Genomic DNA, 22,541 nt, shown 5'->3' on the forward strand with positions numbered 1-22,541 from the left:
ATTCAGCCTATCATGTGTAAGGGTATCCATACGTACATAAAAATGTTCCACTTCATCACATCAAAAACCAAGTACGAACAAACACTCTTTTTCATTACTTTATTGATTTGTACATGAGATACAACGGGTATAGTGTCACTCGACACACCAGCATCTATACAATGCTCTCTACCTTTGTATATAAAAGAGATCTTGTTGGTTTTGTAGTTTTGGTGGGCTCAAGGAGTGCATGCCATGGTTTTCCAAGTAACACATTACATCCACTAAGAGGCACAATGAGAAAGTACTCGTGGTCGAGATAGCTTTGGATGTGTATTCTCAACTTTCCAATGAGAGGAGTGACCTTCACATCCTTCTCAATAAAGACTGAACATGCATTTATTTCGGGTCCCATTTCACCTACTTCAATCCCCAAGGTGGCAGCCATATGAGTGGAAATGAAGTTGTCAATAGAGCAATCATCAAACATGAATAAGGCGGGCTGGTCTTAAAGTTGCCCCCATGCTTTGCATACCATTCTATCCATGCTTGCATGGCCCGTATTATCATGCACATCATGTATCATGTTTATACGTCGTTTGGGCTCTTTTTCTTTCATTCTCTTGTTTGGGCATTGAGGAGAAATGTGGTCTCTACTGCCACATCTAAAGCATTTCCCTTCATGCATATATTGCATTTTTTGTAGCGGAGATAACCCAAAAGTGCTCTTTTTGGGTGGTTGCTTCTTCTCCTTTGCATCTTAGGCCTTATGCATGCCTTTAGTATCCTTAAAACCAGAATTTTCAGCCTTATGCTCACCTTTTGCATTTCCAAAATCTCTTCTTGGTGGCTGTCCACTCCTTTGAACAAAAGGACCAGCCTTGTCCTTGCTCTTTCCCAACCTCACATCAATCCTAGATTGCACCCATTTAACATTTAGCTCTTACGAAGCCAAAACGGAGTTTATAAGTTGGCAAAAAGATTGATTGGGATAAATTTGCAGCCCTCGTTGGAAGATGGGTTGCAATCTTGATTCAAACTTCCTCTTCATTTATCTTCATGAAGGGACATACTTCCATTAGCACCTCCCAAAACTTTGAGACATAAGAGGAAATAGATTGCCCTGCTTTTTGTTCCAACCTGTCCCATTTCCAGCATATGTCTTTGACAAAATTTGGAGGCAAAAACTGCTCATAAAACTTCTCTTTAAATTCAGTCCATGTAGCAATGGTATTGCCTGCAAGTTTCTCGACCAACCACCAATGTGTAGCGGTGCCCTTCATGTACATTCCCACATGTCTGAGTTTTGAACTCTTAGAATAGTTGGCTTCATGAAATGCAATTTCAAGCTGGGAGATGAAAGATAACGCTTTACCCGAATCATACTCCCCATGATAAACCTCAAATTTTACATGCTTGTCACCCACATCAAATTCTTTGGCTTTCTTTCTATGGCAGTGGGTTTCTTCTTCATGTGCCATGGCTGGCCGCTTCCCTGTATCCAAAGTAGGCACATATCGTTCATGCTCCATACTTAGAGGGGCTCATTTATGCATATGCTCTTTGGAAAGGTTTTCAAGTGGTATAGGAGGAGGTCTACGAGAGGACGTGGCCTGTGTGGTAGAGGCACAATGAGATGTTTCAGACACCTCTTCTCTTTTCCTATACACAACCGATTTCAACTTTGATGCCACAAGAGAAGGCCGACTTACATTAGGTGGCTTTTTGAACACAAGCCCACCTTGTTTACCTGTGATTACATCACCTTGTCCCATAAGATAAGAGATGGCCATATCTCTTGGCTGCACTCCCAATTCCAATGCAACATTTTCTAATGCATCATTCACAAAGGCGGGCTGCCTTGATATATGAGATACATTCTTAGTTTGTGAACCTTCATGCATGCTTTTGAGTTGGCCTTGCATTTCACATAGTTACTTCTTGAGAGTTGCAATTTCGGCCTGCATAGCATCATGTCTAGTTTCCTCCAAAGCCTTCTCCTTGCCACGGGACGGCTGTCCCAAATGTACATATGTTACATTGTCTTCCTCTCTAGCATGGGACAACTGTCCACCATGCACTTTGCCAACATGAAATGCATGAGAGACATTTTCAACCATATCTTGTTTATGCATATGAGCATCACTATGTACATTCTCTTCTCCAAAGCCTTCTCCTTGCCACGGGACGGCTATCCCAAATGTACATATGTTACATTGTCTTCCTCTCTAGCATGGGACGTCTGTCCACCATGCACTTTGCCATCATGAAATACACGAGAGATATTTTCAGCCATATCTTGTTTATGCATATGAGCATCACTGTGTACATTCTCTTCTCCATGCTCCACATATATTCTCTTGCACTTATATCCCGCATGGTACCTGTCTAGCTTGCTGTATTGTCTAACAATGCGAAATGCTAGTGTTTGCAAGATTTTGGATCGTCTTCCTCGTAAGAAGAGAGAAGATCCTAGGCATTAACCAATGATACTCCCCCGTTCGGGGTTGAGCACAATTTTGTCTTACACTTGAGCAATTAACACAATTAAACAAGTTGAAAATGCCACAACAAAATGAACTTGTAATAGATTGTATTATTAAGGTTCCTGTTACAAGCTTCACGGGCATTCACATGCCAAACTGTCCATAGGCATTCATGCAAATGAAAACAACATCCCAAACATGATTGTTGATGCGCTTGATTGCTTCCATAGCTTTCATTTGATTTCTCAATCTCACTCCTCGATCCCTCGTAGCTAATCAAATGCAACTATGCTCCGTTGGCATCCATACACAAATATTGTGTGTGCCAAGACCAAGACATAGGACCATAATGACTAGTATTCGGATCGTGAGTAAGTGAAAGAGAGATTAAATGAGCTCTTACCGCAATTCTGCTTCTTGCCTTTGAGTACAACCATCGTATGGTTGATGATGTCCACGCTTCCAGGGGTCCATTTCCACTTCCGACTGAAACTAGGGTTTTTGTAAATTAGGATTTTCAACAGGTATTCAGACTCCAAAATTGGGGCTTTTGGATGCAAAAGATGCCCAAAGCAGAGGGCTATAAATGTACTATGGTTGCCCCAAAATTAGGGTTTTTGAAATTAGGATTTTTAACAAAATTAGCATTTTTGTAAATTAGGGTTTCAAAAATTTAGGGATGATAGAATACTTAGAAGGCTCCATATTCATGAATAAAAGAGGGATTTTACAAATTGGTGATCATATGGAGACTATATAAGTAGAAGATAAGATTTCTTAAGCTTTCATGGCTATGGGAATCGTGAAAAAGAAGAAAATCAGCTTTTCCATAAGTGTGTGTGTGTGTGTGTTCAAAAATGAAAAGAGAAGCCCCCATATTGTTCGCGCCCACTTCTAGAGAGAGAAGAGAGAGGAAAGATAAAGTTTCCCAACATGTAGAGGATGAGTGGAGGATGCCTATTGGGCCACCCGTCTAAACCATCCCTCCTCTTGACATGTGGGAGGCCGCCCAAAGCTTACAACATGCAGAAAAGGACGCCTAAATATGTGCCTGGCCGATCGGGAGTGGAATCCGGTCCAACCTCTTTATGAATTGTCCGCCTGCCGAACTTTAATAAAGTGTGGACCTTCAAAACAGAAAAATTTGCCATTTGCTCATAAAATGAGCAACATAGAGTAAAGTAATATAATTACCACGTGTTTACATCCCAAAAGCGGGGTCAGAAGACAGTTTCACTCACACGGTTCACAAAAAGGGCGTCCCCAACTCATGAACTACACACACAATTTACGCATGCAACAAAACAGTTCATGCGAAAACAGGTTCAAAACCTTACACGCATAGAATGCACCATGTGTCAAATCCTCACGGATCCCCTCGTGATCAATCTTGGTTCGAAACTCGAATCCTGCAAACAAACGAACAAACAAACAAGCAAGGGGGTGCAGGCCTGACTCACCTCCCAACCATGACAGCCGTGGGCAAGCCCACAGTCTTGGCTGTCCCCACCGAGGCACGAGCTGAGCTAACTAGGTTGACGTACCGACCAATCTCCTCCTCGTGACGTCCCATACCGCCACGAAGCTGCCCTCGCGGGCCTCGAGATTGCTCCGGCCTCGGCTGCGTAAAGCAGGTGCACGTCTGCACTAGATCCAGGCTCCAAGACCATAGAGCTCTCACAAACTCGCGAGACTCTCTATCTCCAATAACTAACCTTGGCCACCCTTTTATAGGCTCTTGGCCGGTCATCGGGCGTCCACACTTGGCCGCCCGCCCGTCCATACTTGGGTGGCCGCCCGTTAGTATTTCCCTAACTCAGCTCGTCAATCAGCCTGCCTAGTTCCAAGCTTCCCCAAGCCTCGAAACTAGTCTTGCATGCGTATAGCACACGGTAGATACCCACTGTGCACATGACATACTCCCCTTCCTCTAAGAGCTCACTCCTGAGCTCACTAAAAAGCCAGGGTAATCTCTCTGAAGAGAAGTCAATGTCTCCCATGTAGCGTCCTCCTCAACACGATCCTTCCACTTGATCTTGTATTCCGTGATAAGCGTATGACGCAATCTTCGTTCACGAAAGCCAAGAATCTTTTCAGGTTCGTGCGGAACAAATGTCATGTCCTGGACATCTATAATTTCTTGAGGAGTAACTAACTGATCTGCTTCACCCAGTACTTCCTTAAGTCTACTGACATGAAATACAGGATGAACTTTCACATGAGAAGGCAAATCCAATTCATATGCAACTGAACCAATCCGTCGGGTAACACGAAATGGTCCACAGTATCTAGGGGATAATTTCGGAGATCTACCTGTCCGTAAAGTCTCGGAATCTTTCGGAACTCGCAAATACACCATCGTTCCTTCAGAGAACTCTCTAGGTGAACGATGTCTATTAGAATAAAACCTGTCTCGGTCTTGAGCACTTCTAATAGATTCCTTCACAACTTGTAACATTTCCTGCATATCTTGCAAAAAAATTACGTGCTGCATCATGCTGAAGTCCGGAGAATCCTACTGTAACAGGTGATCTAGGTTGAAAACCATACATAAGCATGAAAGGACTAAACCCTGTACTCGTATGCTTAGTACTGTTATATGCAAATTCTAACATAGGAAGATAATCCTCCCATGAACTCTGTCTTTTGGATACATATGCTCGAAGCATATCCTCCAAAATCTAGTTCACTCTTTCAGTCTAGCCATCAGATTGAGGATGATCTGAGGAACTCAAATTCAAAGTTGTTTCCAACTTCTCAAAAACAAGTTTCCAAAATTCACTCGTAAACTTAGAGTCCCTATCACTGACTATGTCCTGCGGTAACCCATACAGTCTAAACAATTGCTCGATAAACTGCCGAGCTAATTGCGTAGCTGTAATAGTCTTCCGGGTCGGTAAAAATCTAGCCATCTTTGTCAAGCGATCTACCACAACCCAAATAGAATCGTGGCCTTGATGTGTTCTTGGCAATCCGGTAATAAAATCCATGGAAATACTTTCCCATTTATTACCTGGGATTTGCAAAGGATGCAACAACCCAGCCTGTCTAAAGCGTTCAGCTTTATTTGCCTGACAAATCTGACACTTGAGAACATAATCTTCTACATACCCTTTCATCTTCGGCCAATAAAAAGTGTGTTTCACTAATGATAGTGTCCTGTGTACCCCAGGGTGTCCAGCAGAAGGGGCGTCGTGACACTCCCTCAGAATCTTGGACCTAATGTCCGGGATCTGTGGTACACAAATTTTGTCATTACGGAATAGTAAACCATTCCGAATCATCCACTGACCTCCTGCAGCCTGAACAGTAGACGGCACAGTCACCGAGTCTTGGTCAATCAATGAGCTCCCGTCCTGGATCTTCTGCCAAAATGGACCAAAATAACTATCAGTCCTGCAAAGGCCTCTCAATGACTGAAATAAGTCAGTAGAAATCTCGGTGAACGACAAAGTATTCACCTCTCTAATCCGACTAAGCGCATCTGCAATATTATTCATGGACCCTTTCTGATAACGGATCTCAAAATCAAAATCTTGCATTAACTCTGCCCAACGAGCTTTCCTACCTCTCAAATCATCCGCATCTTGATGACTGATGATCAGTCAATACCACAAACTTGGAGCCATATAAATAATGTCTCCAAACCTTGAGAGCATGAATCACAGCATAAAGCTTCTTCTCAAGGGTTGGCCAACAAGATTGAGTGTCGTCTAGCTTTTTACTTTCAAAAGCAACCGGTCTACCATCTTGAAATAAAGCAATCCCGATAGCATAGTCACTGGCATCAGTTTCAAGAACATAAGGCCGACTAGGATCAGGTAATGCTAAGATAGGTGCTTCCTTAACTTTATCTTTCAAGAGTCTGAAGGCCATATCCAAATCGTTATTCCAAGTGATAGGCTGATTGGACTTACGTCCACGACCTTTCAATAAGTCGGTCATCGGTAGTGTGAGCTGAGAGTACTTCCGTACAGATTTCCGAAGAAAAACAACAAAACCGAGAAAAGAACGAAGTTATTTCACTGTTCGTGGTATAGGCCAGTCTAAAACCTTCTGAACTCGGTCATAGTCAATGCTCAATCCATCTCTAGTGATCTTGTGTCCCAAGTAAATGATGTCGGTCATAAAGAACTCACATTTACTCAATTTAGCATATAGTCGATTCTGTCTCAAAATAGATAAGACAATCATGAGGTGTCTGACATGATCCTCAAGAGTACGGCTATATATCAAAATATCATCCAGGAACACCACCACAAATTTTTCCAAATGTTCACGAAAAAGATCGTTCATCATTTGCTGGAAGTGACTGGAGCATTGGTTAACCCAAAAGGTAATACGAGAAACTCGTAATGGCCATACCTAGTCCGAAAGGCGGTTCTTTCGACATGCCTTTCATGAATACGTATCTGGTGATAGCCAGTACGTAAATCTATCTTCGTGAAATATTTCGCTCCTGCTAACCGGTCAATTAGGTCATCTGATCTAGGGAGAGGATAACGGTTCTTAATTGTCAGCTTGTTCAATCTTTTGTAATCTATACACATTCTCCAAGTATTGTCCTTCTTTCTCCTAACCAACACAGGTGCACCCCAAGGTGATTTACTTGGACGGATCTGACCCATCCTCAAATAATCTTCGAGTTGTTTAGCCAACTCATCTTCCTCAGCTTGGCTCATCCTATAAGGTGGAATACTCACAGGATGAGCACCAGGGATCAAGTCAATACGATGATCTACTGCCCGTTCAGGTGGTAAACCCGATGGCAATTCCTTAGGAAATACATCTTGAAACGAATCAAGTATCTTCTGTAATTCTTTGCTTTCAAACACACTTAATTCATTCACATCCATGGAAGGGATGAGAAAAGAAGAAAGTGGAATCAAGACACAATAGAAAGCGGTGTACAAAGAAGAATCCATTATATTTCCAAAATCAATAGTATTTACAAGAGGTCCCTGCGAGGAATGAATACAATCACCTAAAATACTATACTTGGTGTCCCTATGCTGAAAAGAAAAAATATGACTAGACCAATCTATCTGGACGTCAAGAGTCTTAAACCACTCAATCCCTAATAACAAGTCTACATTTTCCAGATGCATGACATAGCATTCCAAAGTATCTTTGTAGTCCTGAATCTGGATTGGAAGCATCTCGACCTTGCGATCCCAAACTTGTCTTCCCGCAGGTAGACGTACCTCATAGGTATGGTCGCTGAGTGTCGTGTCAAGACTCAATTTCTGCACAAGTTTGTAGTTAACAAAGTTATGCGAACTGCCAGGGTCTAAAAGAATGTGAATTTTATGGCCATTCACTTCTCCATAAACTCGGAGAAGATCATGCATGCCAAATACCTTAGAATTGAACAGACAATCAGAACAAGTACTAGGGCGAGAAAGTACAGTAATTGACGTACCTGTCAAAGACAACTGGTTAGCTGCCTTTGACTTGGGTCCTGCATTTGACTTGGTACCCTTTTGCTTTGGGCACTCGTTACGCATATGTCCTTTTTCTTTGCAGATAAAACATCGTCCTTCCTTCTTGAGCTTCAGAGCCCTAAGGAGTCGTTTCTTCTTCGCTGGTGTCGAACTTGAATTCTTCAAAGGTTGGTCCGAAGACTTGCCTCCAATCGTGTTAGCCATAGGTGCGGAGAACTTTCTTTTATGCTTGTTCCCCTGCTCGGTAACGGGTTTTGACTTGGAAGAGACCATCGTATCATCATAGATACGAGCTGAATGAATGGCCTCGTCCAATGTTTTACATTTGTTATTTTTAACCTGTAATCGGTACGAGTCGGGTAAACCAGCTACGAAAAACCCCAAAAGAGTAGTGGGATCCATCTTTGTAGCTTTCATCTCTGCAAGTCACGAAATTTCTGGAGGTAGACCTCATAAGTGAGGTGCTGCGAGGTCATGGTCAAAGCTGAAAACCGGGCAACAACATCATAGTCATCCTCTTTCTTGAGGAATTCTTTCTTGAATATATCTTCAAATTGTGCCCAAGTCGTTGGCTTAGGGTTCAGTTTAAAGCTTTGCCGGACAGGAAACATGCTGCTAACTGTATCTTCTTTCCATCATCATATGGATGAAACTGAAAGTGAACTTGCCACTTATGTAGCCAAGTGTCCACGATCTCCTTGGTTCTCTGCTTTTGCTCGCCCCCGAACGGTTCCGGAGTAATATTGGGGCCTAAAGGAGAAGCCAAGGTATCCATTCCCGAGAAAGTAGAGAGGATAGTGGTCAATAGAGCGATGGAGTTCTGCAAAGCTTGCATCTGGGCTGCGATTTGTGCCTGACGTTCCGTCGAAGAAGCTTCGAGAGCTACTTTGAACTCTTGGAAATCTGATTTTGACACAAACTCGTCAAAAAGATCGGCATCAGTGCCTTCCGTATCCGGCAAGCCTTCGCGTTCCACGAGGGGCTCCAACTCTGATTCTTGGGTCGACATCGCGAAGAGGGTACGTGGAGAGAAAATTCGATCTTTGCACAATGAAAGTGCAAGCGAACTCGAGAGCTTGAGAGCTTGAAAACTTGAGAACTTGAGAACTCGAGAGATGTGTAGCAAGAAGCCCACTAGAGGGGTTTATAAAGGTTTCCCAAAAGCCAAAAAAAAAAATCTCGAAAAGCTATGCTTAGCTTTTGTGTTTTTCTTTTTCATGAATAAATATATATATATATATATGAATATATATATATATATATATGGATATATATATTCTATTGTCTTTAAAAAAAAAATAAACATCTTGAAACCTTTGAAACTTTGGAGAGGGGGGGTTCTTTTAAAAAAATTTTAAAAAAATAAAAATAAAAAATTTAAACTCCAAAAAGAGAAAGCCCAAAAAAAACGTGTGCTTTCACCTTTGTTTTTTTTTTTCTCCAGGATTAACTGGCGGCGTGTGCTGCTGGCGCTGACGTCAACCTGCGCTGCCCTTCTTGCCGGCGCCTGAGTGCGCATAGGTAGGCTGCGCCACCCTCGAGTACGCCTAGCCACACCTGGCTGGCTACGCAAGACCTAGCCTGGGCGCTGCCTGGCCTGGGCGTTGCCTGGCTGGCTACGCAGGCCTGGCCGACTTGATTGGCAGGCCTGGCCGCCTGGTCATGCAGGCCTGGCCGCCTGCTTCCCTGCCTGCGTACAAGTCCGCCTGCGCACAAGGCTTGCACACAAACGTGTGCGAATGTGCTTTCTTGGCCGACTATGTACTCGCCCGCCACAACGCTGCCCACAAACATGGCGCCAACACGAACTCTAGCACGATGTCCAGCACGCCACCACGTTTCAACCCTTCTCTTCTCTCTCTCTCTCATTCGCCAAAAAGCTACGAAAAGCATCATGCTTTTTTCTTTTTTTTTCTGTTTTCTCTCATGCGACTGCACAAAACTCCCTCTCTTCCTTGCAAAGCAAGCAACCCTACTACACTACCATCTCCCATCAACAACATGGGTTTCTTTGATGAAGGAAAACACATACAAAATCTGAAAACTGCAGTATGCACAGAAAAAACAGCAAGTTTTTTAACACATACCGTTCTTCGACCTCTTCTTCTCTACCTACCGACTTGCTCGTTCACGAGGTATGCTCTGATACCACTGTCAAATCCCCACGGATCCCCTCGTGATCGATCTTGGTTCGAAACTCGAATCCTGCAAACAAACGAACAAACAAACAAGCAAGGGGGTGCAGGCCTGACTCACCTCCCAACCATGACAGCCGTGGGCAAGCCCACAGTCTTGGCTGTCCCCACCGAGGCACGAGCTGAGCTAACTAGGTTGACGTACCGACCAATCTCCTCCTCGTGACGTCCCATACCGCCACGAAGCTGCCCTCGCGGGCCTCGAGATTGCTGCCGGCCTCGGCTGCGTAAAGCAGGTGCATGTCTGCACTAGATCCAGGCTCCAAGACCATAGAGCTCTCACAAACTCGCGAGACTCTCTATCTCCAATAACTAACCTTGGCCACCCTTTTATAGGCTCTTGGCCGGTCATCGGGCGTCCACACTTGGCCGCCCGCCCGTCCATACTTGGGTGCCCGCCCGTTAGTATTTCCCTAACTCAGCTCGTCAATCAGCCTGCCTAGTTCCAAGCTTCCCCAAGCCTCGAAACTAGTCTTGCATGCGTATAGCACATGGTAGATACCCACTGTGCACATGACACCATGGAACAGTTTCCCATTTCATTTAGCTAGTAACCCATGGTACCCTATTTCTGGATATGGACACGGGTCAATATCCCCAACCTACATAACCAACCTACTGGCTCTTGATGTGGACAACAAGTCCACCACCATGCCAGTCCATCTTATGGAACTCGTCCATAAGCCTGAAGCGCAGAGAATGCCCAAATAGTGACAACTAGAGTCAACCTTATTAAGTGGGTTTGTTACGCAACTCACTTGAAGATAACATCCTCTAATCAAACAAGACTAGGACTTGCCAATCTTGTATAAGACCATGATACGTGAGGAGCTCGGATGACTCCTCGTCATGGGTGAAACTCTAATCATTTTGATTCATGGAATCACTAGTGGAGTATCATCCTCTAGAAGAGGAGACTGCTCAACAACTTAAGCACTAGAGGTGGGTGTACTAGTGGGAGTAGGTTGCATCTTAATGCACTCATGCTTGGGATGCCCCAAAGTATGATAGAAGAAGCACCGGTGTTCTTCAAGGTAGTGCCGCACTCATGTAGCGGACAATTCCCCTCCTAAAATGTCATGACTTGCTTTCTGATCAGGGGTCAATTGTGGTTAAACCACCTTGGACTTGGAACCACTCACTCTTTCAGACTTGGATTGAGTCTCGCAAAACCCCTGATTTTGTGCCTTATTACTTTCAATGGGAGTAGGTTTGGTCACGGACCCTTGAGTAGTCTTGAGTTTGCATCGTTGTACTTCATCTCCATGTTATGAGCAATCTGCATAGCGGATACAAGATCCTTAGATGAGAGATTTCAGGCATCCCCCTGGATTTTCCGGTCTATCCCATATAAGAAATCGCCTAACAGTTCCTCATCAGTCTTTTGTAACTGAAGAACTAACTGGATGACTCTAAGGACGGGCTAGGAATTCTGTTTGAGTACCCAGAACTCATCCTCCAATCGGTCCAAATACGAGGTAAGAGGTACGCTTTCAACCCCTACTTGAGATCAGACCATATAGGTAACATCGTCGGAAAATTCATTCTGTTTACCAAACCAATCATGCCACCATAAACTGGCATCACCGATGATGTGTGTATGAATGTGAGCATACCTTCATCTTGAACGAACCTATGTACAATCATAAAATATGAAGAAAACTGATGCAAACAAGAAAGTAAAGCATTAGCATCCATCTTACCATCATACATGAAGAAAACTGATGCAAACAAGAAAGTAAAGCATTGGCATCCATCTTACATGATCATGTTGATGGTGGCCAGGCTTCTTCAAGGATGGCTGTGAGCTCTTGATGATGTCAGTCCTAGGCGGCTTGTTGACGGGCCCTCACATACACCCTTTGTGCTTCGTGTTCTTGGCAACATTGTTCGCCTTCTACAGTCTTCCACTTCCATCGGCCTTTGATGCTTACCTTCCTCCGAATCTTCACAAGGATGCAACAAATGTTGCAAAAAAGCCAGGGTGCCCTTAGCTTATTGGGCTAAGATTTCCTGGGTAGCCATGTTTTGTTGAGCAATGGAGTGCAAGAGTGGCCATAACAGGATCCATGGTAGGAGTGCTAGGGGTAGAGGTAGGAACTTGAGGAATATGAACTTGGGGAATCTGGGGTGCTCTCTCCATGGTGGAGTGATCTTTCGAGGTCGGTTGCTCTTCCAAGGTATCCGTAGTGGGAGGCTCAACAAGTCTACCGGAGTGCAATAAGACCATCCACTATGCTTCAAGTGGGCTGCTCTTAGAGGTTCTTGCCAGGAGCACAATAAACCATCGGTTCTTGCCCAAAGAAAAGTAAACCATCCACAAAGACCTTTGTGGGTAGCTCCTACAGGTTCTTGCCTGAAGCAATGTAAACCATCCACAGAAAAAATTCAGCACCGCCTTCAGTCAAAGCCTAAGCTCTGACACCAATGTTATATGAGGCATAGCAGAAGCTCTTAATTGTGATTAAGGCGTGTTAATTTGCTGACTTATGGAAGAGAGATAGGGAGAAGCAGATAGCATACATAGCACACCCGATGGGGTCCCCCCTCTGAAGAGAGTATTTGCTTGGATTGCTGCAAGAGAATGAGTACAGAAGATGGACTGTTTTCTGTCCAAACTGAGACCGACCTGGAATTAGGGTTTTCCCCCACAGAATTCACATGTCTGCCCGTGACTGAGGAGTACTACTGCTTGTAGGTGACCAAAAATGTCATGATGACATTGACTCGACCCTAGACCTAAATGGTGCCTGGCGACATGTCTCTTGATAAGGGCTCAGAAAATGAGTCCTAAGTGCATTGATTAGCTAGAATGGCGACGTGGCACCCTAGCACAAAGGTGTGCACGTGACATGAGATGTCATGAATGAGGGCTCGAGCACCCTTTATATAGGGTTCACGCCTACTAGTCGTTTGGCAGATTTGGTCAGACACCTGACCCTTTTGCATGCATCCCCAAAACAAATCCTAAAAGGTTGTCCAAAGGGGGTCCACACCTGAGCGTCGGGCTGTCCTTTGGGCGGCCTGTACCCACAGCCCAAAAACGCACACAGGGGTGCCTTCTTATCGATCTGGTCCACAGCCCCTAAATCCACACATGGCTGTCCACACCCATTGGCTGTCTGCCATGTTTGTCCTTGCGTCCGGCTGCACCAAACGCGACTCCTGCTGCCCATATCCAGCCTCATACCTTGCCCAAATACCTGCTGTAGCTAGAAGGCATTTCCACATGCTGCCATGTCTGGGCATGCACATGACAGCCATAATCGGGAGGACTTAACATGCTAACCTCGTGGAAAGACGATACAATAACATCTTGGGGTTAAGTTCCAAAGCCTCATAAAAATAAGTCCAATAGACACAGATGACCTCTCATTATACTTAATTTTGGTATAAGCCTTTGATTGAAAAAAAAAAGGCAGGAGTGCTGCTAAAAAGAATGCACCTGCCACCCCGGTAACAAGGGCCCACGTTCCGTCTTTCTCGATCGAAATGTAGATAGGTCAACCAAGGATCCTCCAGCAAGCATGTAACTCCAGTAATCCCTGGTGGTCGAAGCTATATCCAGCACTTCCACTTTGCGTAGAGCTAGTGATTCAGCATCCAAATTATGCACCTAGTTAAAACAAAATTTGAAGCTCTCAAACATAACAATCTACAATAGTTTTAAAAAAACCTTAGATAACTGCGCAGAACAAACTTGTGAGAGTCTACTCACGTTTGATGAGCTCCCATTATCAGCAACATGAATGGTCTCTATTGTAAGCTTAAACCTGGTAAAATATGTACACTAAATTTACAAATTTCAGTCTGAAGGAAAATGTATAAGAAAGTAATGAATATTTTTGAGGCATTTTGGGCAGCACAACATGACGGAAGTACCTTGAGCACTTGAAGATTGAAAGGAATAAAAGACCACCCCAACATTCCAGAAACAGAAGCATTAGTATAAGCTCTCTCTCTCTCTCTCTCTCTCTCTCTCTCTCTCTCTCTCTCATATGGTCTCATAGACCCTTGGGTTCTTCAATAGATGTTTATATAACTTTCTTTCTCTCTCATCACACAAATACCAGATTTATACTCCTTTGTGGACTTCCGCAAAGCTTTTGACATTGTCCCTCGAGCATGTCTCCTCAGATGCCTACAAGTCTAGAAGTACCCTCGGAAATTATATGGAGCAATACAGCACTTCACGAGTTAGTTGGTCGTCGAGTCAAAGCCCCCAAGGGGTACGTCACAGGAGATCTCTAGCACAGTGGTATCAAATCATTGGGTCAGCCCACATAAGTCCTTGTGTTAGGTACATCCCAAGGCGCCTTGCATAGAGGGTGGGTTGGGGTTTTCCCATAGTCATCGCATTAGTTTGCATGCGTCTTTGCATAGGGTTTGCAGCAGATCCATGCGCTAGTTTTCACATGTGGGAATCTTGCATGCAGTTTGCTAGGTCTAGAAAGGAAAGTCAGTGTTTTGCTCTTCATGGATTCTGTATTTGATTGGTACTAACAAGAACTTGATCTTTGGGAGGAGCAGTAACGGTAAGAACTTGCAGTTCTAAAGGAACAGTACTGTCAGGAATTCAAAGAACGTGAAGCCCAATACATTCAAGAATATGAAGAACGCAATTGTGGGTGAGTCAGTAAACCAGTCAAAGCGCCTAGGCAGGTGCCAATTTGATTCAGGCTTCCTACATGCAAAATGTGTCTTTGCAAGGGGGCAGGGAAAGGAACTGCTCCAAGGTGGGTTGGTGTGTGAATAACCTCAAAGAAAAAAAGGGAAAGAGGAAGAACACAAGGCCTGGGAGGACTGGCAATTGACTTTACAGAGATGCAATGAAGACTTCACATTACTTATGGCAAAGGCAAAAGCAAAGTTCAAACCTGCAGCAGTAGTAAGTGCACCAGTGGTTGAGACTCAGCATAAGGGAATTTCCCCGATAGTTGCACAGAATGTTGTCCAAGGAGTGGATTCCTCACAAGTCCACCAAAAGCTTCAAGAACCCAAAGTTGTCCAAGAGTTTGAGCCAGAGCAAAGCCAAGAGCACATGATCACATCAAAGTGTGTCGAGCCAACACAAGCACAGGATTTGGTCTCAAAAAGCTAGTAAAACCCTGAGTTAGTGGCAATACCAATAGCCCAGACTCATGGGAGCCCAGATTCAAAGTTCATTTCCAAGAAGGATGCGGAGCATTCCAGTTTCAACTACCAAGACTAGTGTCCCTTGAGGATGTAGCAGAGCTAGCTCCATCAGAGGAAGAAAAGCAAGAAAAAGACCGAGTTAAGCCTACAATTGGACCTGGTTGGAAGGTGAATCATGTTCCTCTAAGCCCCAAGTTTAGCATGAGGGGATGCCAAATGCATCACAGATGTGAGTGCAACTGCGGACATAGCTCCAGACACAAGCCGACTCAAGGGCAAGTTTAGTTAGAAGCCAAATTGGAACCTTTTGCGCAGCCACGAAGGGTTCACCTCAATCGCCCAAGTCAATCACCCAAATGTGGACCAGCACAAAGTGTGAAATCCCATAGGTACATCGATGAAGGAATGATTGGAAATTGAATTTGAGCTTTTACACCTGAATGTCTTGCCTTCCTTCTTACCTTCAAATTTTGAGAGCATGGCCTTGTTTGATTCAAGTGCACCTTCAGCTTGCTCTTTGGTGTGGCGGTCTTCATCTATGAGCATTGCAACCATCTCATCATAGGCCATTTTTCCGGCCATCATTAGTTAGGGTTTTCAAAAAAAATTGAAGCCCCTTATATTACTAGATAGAACAACTCCCTTCATGTCATCTTCATAAACGTCTGCTTTTAGGCTAGCAAGTTGCTGAAAAATAGAACCTATGTTGCTCAAATGTTCTCTTAGGGTATTACTCTCATTCATTTTCATATTAAAGAACTTTTTGCTTGAGAAATACCTTTGAATTGTTAATTCTCTAACTTGTCCCATACCTCCTTGGCTGATTTGTCAAAGTCCACATAATGTATGAGGCTGTCTGCGAGACATAAGTCCAATGCGTTCAAGGGCTTCGTTAGTCCTCTCTTGCTGAACACGAAACTTCTCGGTACCTTGATCTGCTGCAGATTTCTTTTCAATGCCCTTGTCCACATTCCACACTCCATCCCTCATCAAGAGAAGCTTGATCTTTGTCTGCCACGTAGGAAAGTTGGAGCCATTGAATTTCTTCAATGCAGTGTTTCTTCTATTGGTCTCTATAGCTCACATTTTTTAAAATCCCCAAATCAACTACTTGTTAGAAATACACCAAAATACCGTTCAATAGGTTTATAGCCAACTTGGTGTGATCACTCTAGGTGTGATTAACCTCTTAGTTAGAGTCAAAAGCTGGATTTAATGCCTATAAAAGGGTATTGTACTTGGTGGTTCATTCATATCTCATTCTCACTCATAATACGATCACCTTGTGTTGTGCCCAACTTGCTCTCTCTTTTCTCTCTTCTTCTTCCTCCTCAACCATGGAGAGATTCCATCCTCCATAGCTCCATGGGTTGGACCTGTGATTCCCAACATGGTATCAGAGCCATGCTTCTCGGTGATGCTCATCATCACATACCCTAATCATGATTAGTGAGAAATTACCCATTTCACCATTTTCCCTCTTCCTTGCAAAAACACAACTCTACCCCCTGTTGGTCTTTTGATTGGTTCTCCCTCCACACACATCATCTTGCCAAACCCTCTTAGTACATCAAAGCCAACACCATTGCTAAGCCACAGCCTACAGCAATTGCTTCAATTCCACCTAGAAAACACGATTTTAACACAATCATTCAACGCAGCAAATCTGGAGGTTTTTTGCAAATTCGTCTTCTGCGCTTCGAAAAATCCGTATGCAGCATTAGTTTTCCAAAAAACACTTGGAAAAATCGCTACAGCACTGGGCTTGCCTCTAATCGTCATTTTGGTCAAAGAGAGATGAAGGTATGCATACTTTGGTTAATCTCATGATTGTGGGCTTCATACACAACTAGATATATTGCTATTACACATCTATCATGCTCATAAATCATTTGTACAAGGGCAAGACACTAGCCATTGATAAGGTTAAGACCTCCTTATGCAGATTTAATGCATTATTATCTAAAAGGGACATGCATCATCATCATGTCAGACTTTATGAACACATTGTGGATATGATCCATCTGTGCCTACATGGATTTCATTACACTATCTGTAGATGCCTAAAATAGCCTAAGAAATATGGAAAAAATCCCTGAATATATCAGATAAATATATGGATAAAAAGGGAATAAAATGGAGTAAAAAAGAGCTAGAGATGACCTGTCCAACACCTCCTCTCAGCTCCAGCGCGAGGGTCCAAGTCCCATATGCATAAGGAGCTGATCAATAGTCTCTCAAGGAAGACGTTTGGTGAAGAGATCAACAATGTTGTCCTGAGAAGGACAATACTCGAGTGTAATGATGCCGTCGGTGACCACCTCACGAACGAAGTGAGAGTGGACCGCAATATGTTACATCAAGATTGCTCAACATTTGGAACAACCATAACAGCTCAAAGCAGGTATCTAGATAAGCACAAAACTCAGCCTCAGTAGAGGATAAAGAAACTGTATTCTGCTTCTTGGATCTCCAGGAAATAAGACCGGAACCAAGAGTGAAGCAATAACCAGAAGTGGATCGTCGAGTATCCTGATCACCTACCCAATCAGCATCAGAGTATCCAACAAGCTCAGTGCCTCCTCTGAAAGAGAGACCATAGTCCAAGGTACTGGATAAGTATTGGAGAATGCTCAAAGCGGCCTCCCAATGAGAATGTCGAGGAGCGGAAAAGACTTGACTCAGAACACTGACACTGTAAGAAATGTCAGGCGTGGTGTAGCTGGCTGTAGGAGAAAAAGTTTCCTCCTAATCCACACCCTCAATCTGAGAGTACCCCTTCACAACCAATCTAGCTTTGTGTTTCTCAAGAGATCCATCAGCATTAAACTTGGTCTTTAAGACCCACTTAACCCCAATAACCTGTCAGTAAAGAGAGCGGTCCACAAGCTCCAATATACGATTCCTCTCAATGGAATCAATCTCAACCTCCATGGCTGCCCACCACTCAAAAAGAACTATGCTCATCAGGGTGAGGCTACAAGAATGTCGAAGTTGTTGTAAACTCTATGCCCGTGTCAAAGATTGTGCTAAAGAATCATCAAGCTGATGGGTTTCCAGCCATCGTGGAATCTTGGGGACAATCCTCCGTTGCATAGGAGCAAGAGGAGGAGGAGAAGCCGGGGAAGGAGGAAGTGGGAGTGGAGAGACAGGGGGTAAAGAAACTGATGGTGGAGAAGCTGGTGGTGCAAGAATGACGAAGCTGTTGTAAACTCTATGCCCGTGTCAAAGATTGTGCTCAAGAATCAGCAAGCTGATGAAGTTCCATATCGGAGAGATGAGAATCACAAACAATGGTTTCCAGAATCCAACCATCGTGGAATCTTGGGGGCAATCCTCCGTTGCACAGGAGGAGGAGGAGGAGGAGGAGGAGGAGGAGGACTGAATATGATGAATGAATGGCTGAATATGATGCTGGTCTATTTATATGGACCAAATGAGCCAGTCGACTGGCTACAGAGCTGGCTGACTGCTCAATAATGTATAAAATGCTGAAAATGATGGGAAAAATACCAGAAAAATCCTTATAAATATCCTGATAAATACTAGATGATATATGGGGTTTCTGCAATGTCCTAGATGCCATGAATGAATGATGTGCAATATGTAGAATGCTTTCTAATGCAAACCCTAAGGTTTCTACTGACTGTACATGCATGAATGCGTCTCTTCAAGTGGGTTAAGGGACTTAGACTGACTGACTGACTTGCTATGGCTGAGAATGACCTACATAGCTCGTGCCTGACTTATCCTGGACTAGGATTACAATGGGGTCACGGCGTACAACAAATATCATCCTAAATGGTACTAATACTGTTACAATGTTGCACTGATGATGATGAACCAGTTTGTCACCATGCACTACAGTGCAGAGTGCATGTGACAGTCACCCACTCTTGGAAGCGAGAGAAAGCTTAGATTTTTTCTCCCAAGAGATAAACCCAAACTTTACGTGAGTAATCATCAATAATAAGCATAAAGTACCAAGCTCCTCCTTGGGTAGTAGTCCGCAAGGGGCCGCACAAGTCCATATGAATGAGCTCCATAATATGAGAAGCCCGATGAGTAGCCTCGTGAGGAAAGGCATCTCGGTGGTGCTTGCCATGAAGACAAGCCACACAAGTGAAGTGGGAGGGTTTCAGTCGTGGAAGACCCTCGACCATCTGCTGAGAAGACAGCAGCTGCAGAGAAGTATAATTCAGATGTCCGTAGCATGCCACAAATCCGTATCCACATGAGCTACCAAGGCATGAGTTGTAGCAGGTGAGATTGGGACTCAATCAAAGAGCCTCCAAAGTCCTTCAACCGATAAAGACCACCTTCTTGGATACCTATGGCAACAATCTACAAGGTGCTGGTGTCGATGATCTCAAGGACAGAACTGTCAAAGTAGACACTATCTCCTTTCTCCGCAATCCGAAAAACTGAGAGGAGATTGTTGGAGAGCTTAGGAACATGAAGCACATCCCGAATGGTAGACGGCTAGCCTGGAGAAGAGTTGAAGTCGCACATTAACGACCGAAGAGGCCTCCAAGTTAGAAGCATCACAAATGGACACCGTCGAAGAGCTGGGACGAATGTCATGAAGAATGGTCCTGTCGAGAGTCATGTGAGTAGTACACCCACTATCAACCACCCAATCCGTAAGACGTGAAGTGGAAGGAACAGGAGAGTTAGAGGGAAGCTTCTCAATACCAATGAAGACAGTCTCCTTGGTGGAAGAGGATTGTTGAGTTTGGTTGGTGGATGAAGAGGTTTGATTAGGGGGTTTCTTAGCAAAACCACCTTCTCTCTTCTTCTTGCAACAATTAGGCTAAATGTGACCTTTGAGACCACAATAATGACAAGTAAGCTCCTTGTGTTGGCAGATTTGTGGTCACCTTTGTTGCTCGTGGAAACCTTGGACTGCCATTTGCTTTTGCTCTTAGCCTGAAGAAGGGTCTCAGAAGTACCATGTCTGGTCTTCTTTCTCATGGCCTTATCCAAAAGCATATCAACAATGGTATGTAGATCATGGGTAGAAGGAAGAAGTGATATAGTATCACAAAAAGCAGTAAAAGTCTCGAGAAACTTGGCGAGGAGTCGATTAACAAAGTCCTCGTCAGCCGCTTTGCTCCCATAAGAGACCAATTGCTTCTGAATGGTTATGAACTCCGTAACAGAATCCATGATGTTAGCAGTATCGACAATCTTCAAGTTGGAGAGTTGATTCTCCGAGGCTACCTTCTAAGTAGAGTTCTCACGGTGATACCTCCTCTGAATCGGCTATCTTCAGGTTGGAGAGCTGATTCTCCAAGGCTACCTTCTGAGCAGAGTTCTCACAGTGATACCTCCTCAAAATGGTATCCCACAATTCTTCTGCAATTTCCTCATCATTGTCATCAAATTGACGAGCAATAGAGGGTTTTATGTTGAAGAAGATAAAGGCATGAGCCTTGCATCTTTGTCAGCCCAGACATCAATCTCAGCCTGAGGAGAAGTAGCATCGGAAGAGGCATTAGTACCAGAAACAATACCCCATAGCCGATGATATCGACGGAGAGTCTTCATCTGTAGTGCCCAATCAAGATAATTGGTTCCTTGGAAAGTTGAGGAATGGATGAAGCGATGATAGTCGGTGTAGAAGCCATGGAATCCTCCTCTTGAATTTACAGCAGAAAGCTTGAGAAAGATGTAGAACTGTACTCCTACCGGAGATCAAGGCACACGGGTGAAGACGGGAGCCGAACCAGTGCGCGATGAAGTAAGGAAGGGAGAGGCTAATGGAGCAAGTGCACAAGGCTACCACTAATCCGGGGTAGGGACAGAATACAAATTGGGAGAGAAGAGGGAGGACTGGGAAAAAATGCAGCAAGGTTCCAGGGTAGGGACAGAATAAAAATTGGGAGAGAAGAGGGAGGGCTGGAAAAAAAACGTAGCAAGGTGCTTCTGTAGGAGAAATGCAACAGAAAAATGTTGATTTGTGCAATGAAGTAGATCTCCAAAACACAGCTGCCAAGGGAGTAGAGAACAAAAAAACGCAAGCTGAAAACTCTTCTTAATGATCTGTGGAAGCACAAGAGCTCTAATACCATGTGAGAATATGTGAATGTGAAGCGGAAGCAAATAGAGATCACACAAGAGAGAGTACACAGCCAAGAGAGATCCAACACTTGAGCTAGAGACTAAAAATATTGAATGTATTGAATGAATAAATGAAGGCACAATGGCCATGCTTATATACATCTCATGTAGAGCAGTCGGCCAGTAGCATTGGAGGACAAATGTCCACGACAGATAAAAATGCCTAAATAGCCTAAGAAATATGGGAAAATTCCCTAAATATATAAGATAAATACCCGGATAAAAAGGGGATAAAATGGAGTAAAAGAGAGTTGGAGATAACATGTCCGAGAGAGAGAGAGAGAGAGAGAGAGAGAGAGAGAGAGAGAGATGAAATGAAATGATATATTAACGTCTCTAAGCGGCCATGATGGCCCATGAGACCAAAACTGAGAGTACATCTGAAGTTGGTGTCTCATCAAAGAGAACAACCAAAAGAAACTGAAAAGTACAATAAACTGACTATCTTACAGTTATTAGAACTGTAAGTAAGACTCCTAGATGATACTGAGTAGAAAATATTGGAAAATGTATATCAAGTAGATCCATGTACGCTGATTAGTTGAAATGCTGCCCTCTCCTCATATCAAATATCTCCGCCATGGGGCTGTCTAAAATGGAGAGGTCGTAGAAGCGAGGGATGCCAAGCAATAATGACTCTGATCTGGCGATGGTGAGGATGTTGTGGTCAGGATCCTGGTGGGCGTGGCCGACGAGCACGACATAAGACGACTGCTCTATCAATGGTGACTCCCTGGGAGCGTGGTTGGTCTCATGATGGCCCGATGGAGGAGGTATCATGAGGTGTGTGGACTGGGTTGTTGGTGTTGGTGCTGGTGCTGGTGCTGGTGCTGAAGAAATCTGTCAGGATCCTCTGTCTAGGCACATCATGGCTCGGTCTCCTGTCTGCCAAGAGGGTCTCTCTGTGTCTCCTAAGCTCAAGTAGGAACAATCCCAGGCATCTCTGATCCTCAAACTCCATGACCCTACGTAACGGCCCAAAACCCTCTCGGAAGAGGCAATGATATCTCCCTCGGATCTCATAATAGATTGTGCATCGGCAAATGTAGTGCTCCTCTATCTCTACCTCCTACTAGCATAGCTAACAAATGGAGTCATCCGAGATCTGATGCACATATCACCCTGTCTCATTCCGCAGATGGTGTGATGAGGTCCGGATCTATTCAATGGCATAACGT

The 22,541-nt window shown here is 44.0% G+C and overlaps 1 protein-coding gene across 2 annotated transcripts in view; it reads right to left on the minus strand.

Moving 5' to 3' along the window:
- Positions 1-22,541, minus strand: part of LOC147627774 (uncharacterized) — a 96,835-nt gene that overhangs the window by 32,233 nt on the left and 42,061 nt on the right. Inside the window, exons 5-7 of one of the 2 annotated variants that reach the window (XM_086814739.1) lie at positions 13,987-13,994; positions 13,823-13,894; positions 13,550-13,720 (exon numbers count right to left, since the gene is read on the minus strand). In XM_086814739.1, the coding sequence (XP_086670865.1) occupies positions 13,550-13,720; positions 13,823-13,894; positions 13,987-13,994 (251 nt within the window). The remainder of the gene's footprint in view (positions 1-13,549; positions 13,721-13,822; positions 13,895-13,986; positions 13,995-22,541) is intronic. The other variant, XM_086814737.1, reaches the window with a different exon arrangement.

Source organism: Cibotium barometz, chromosome 20, assembly GCF_041138505.1.
Source record: "Cibotium barometz isolate CiBa-2024 chromosome 20, ASM4113850v1, whole genome shotgun sequence".
NCBI classification, from domain to species: Eukaryota; Viridiplantae; Streptophyta; class Polypodiopsida; order Cyatheales; family Cibotiaceae; genus Cibotium; species Cibotium barometz.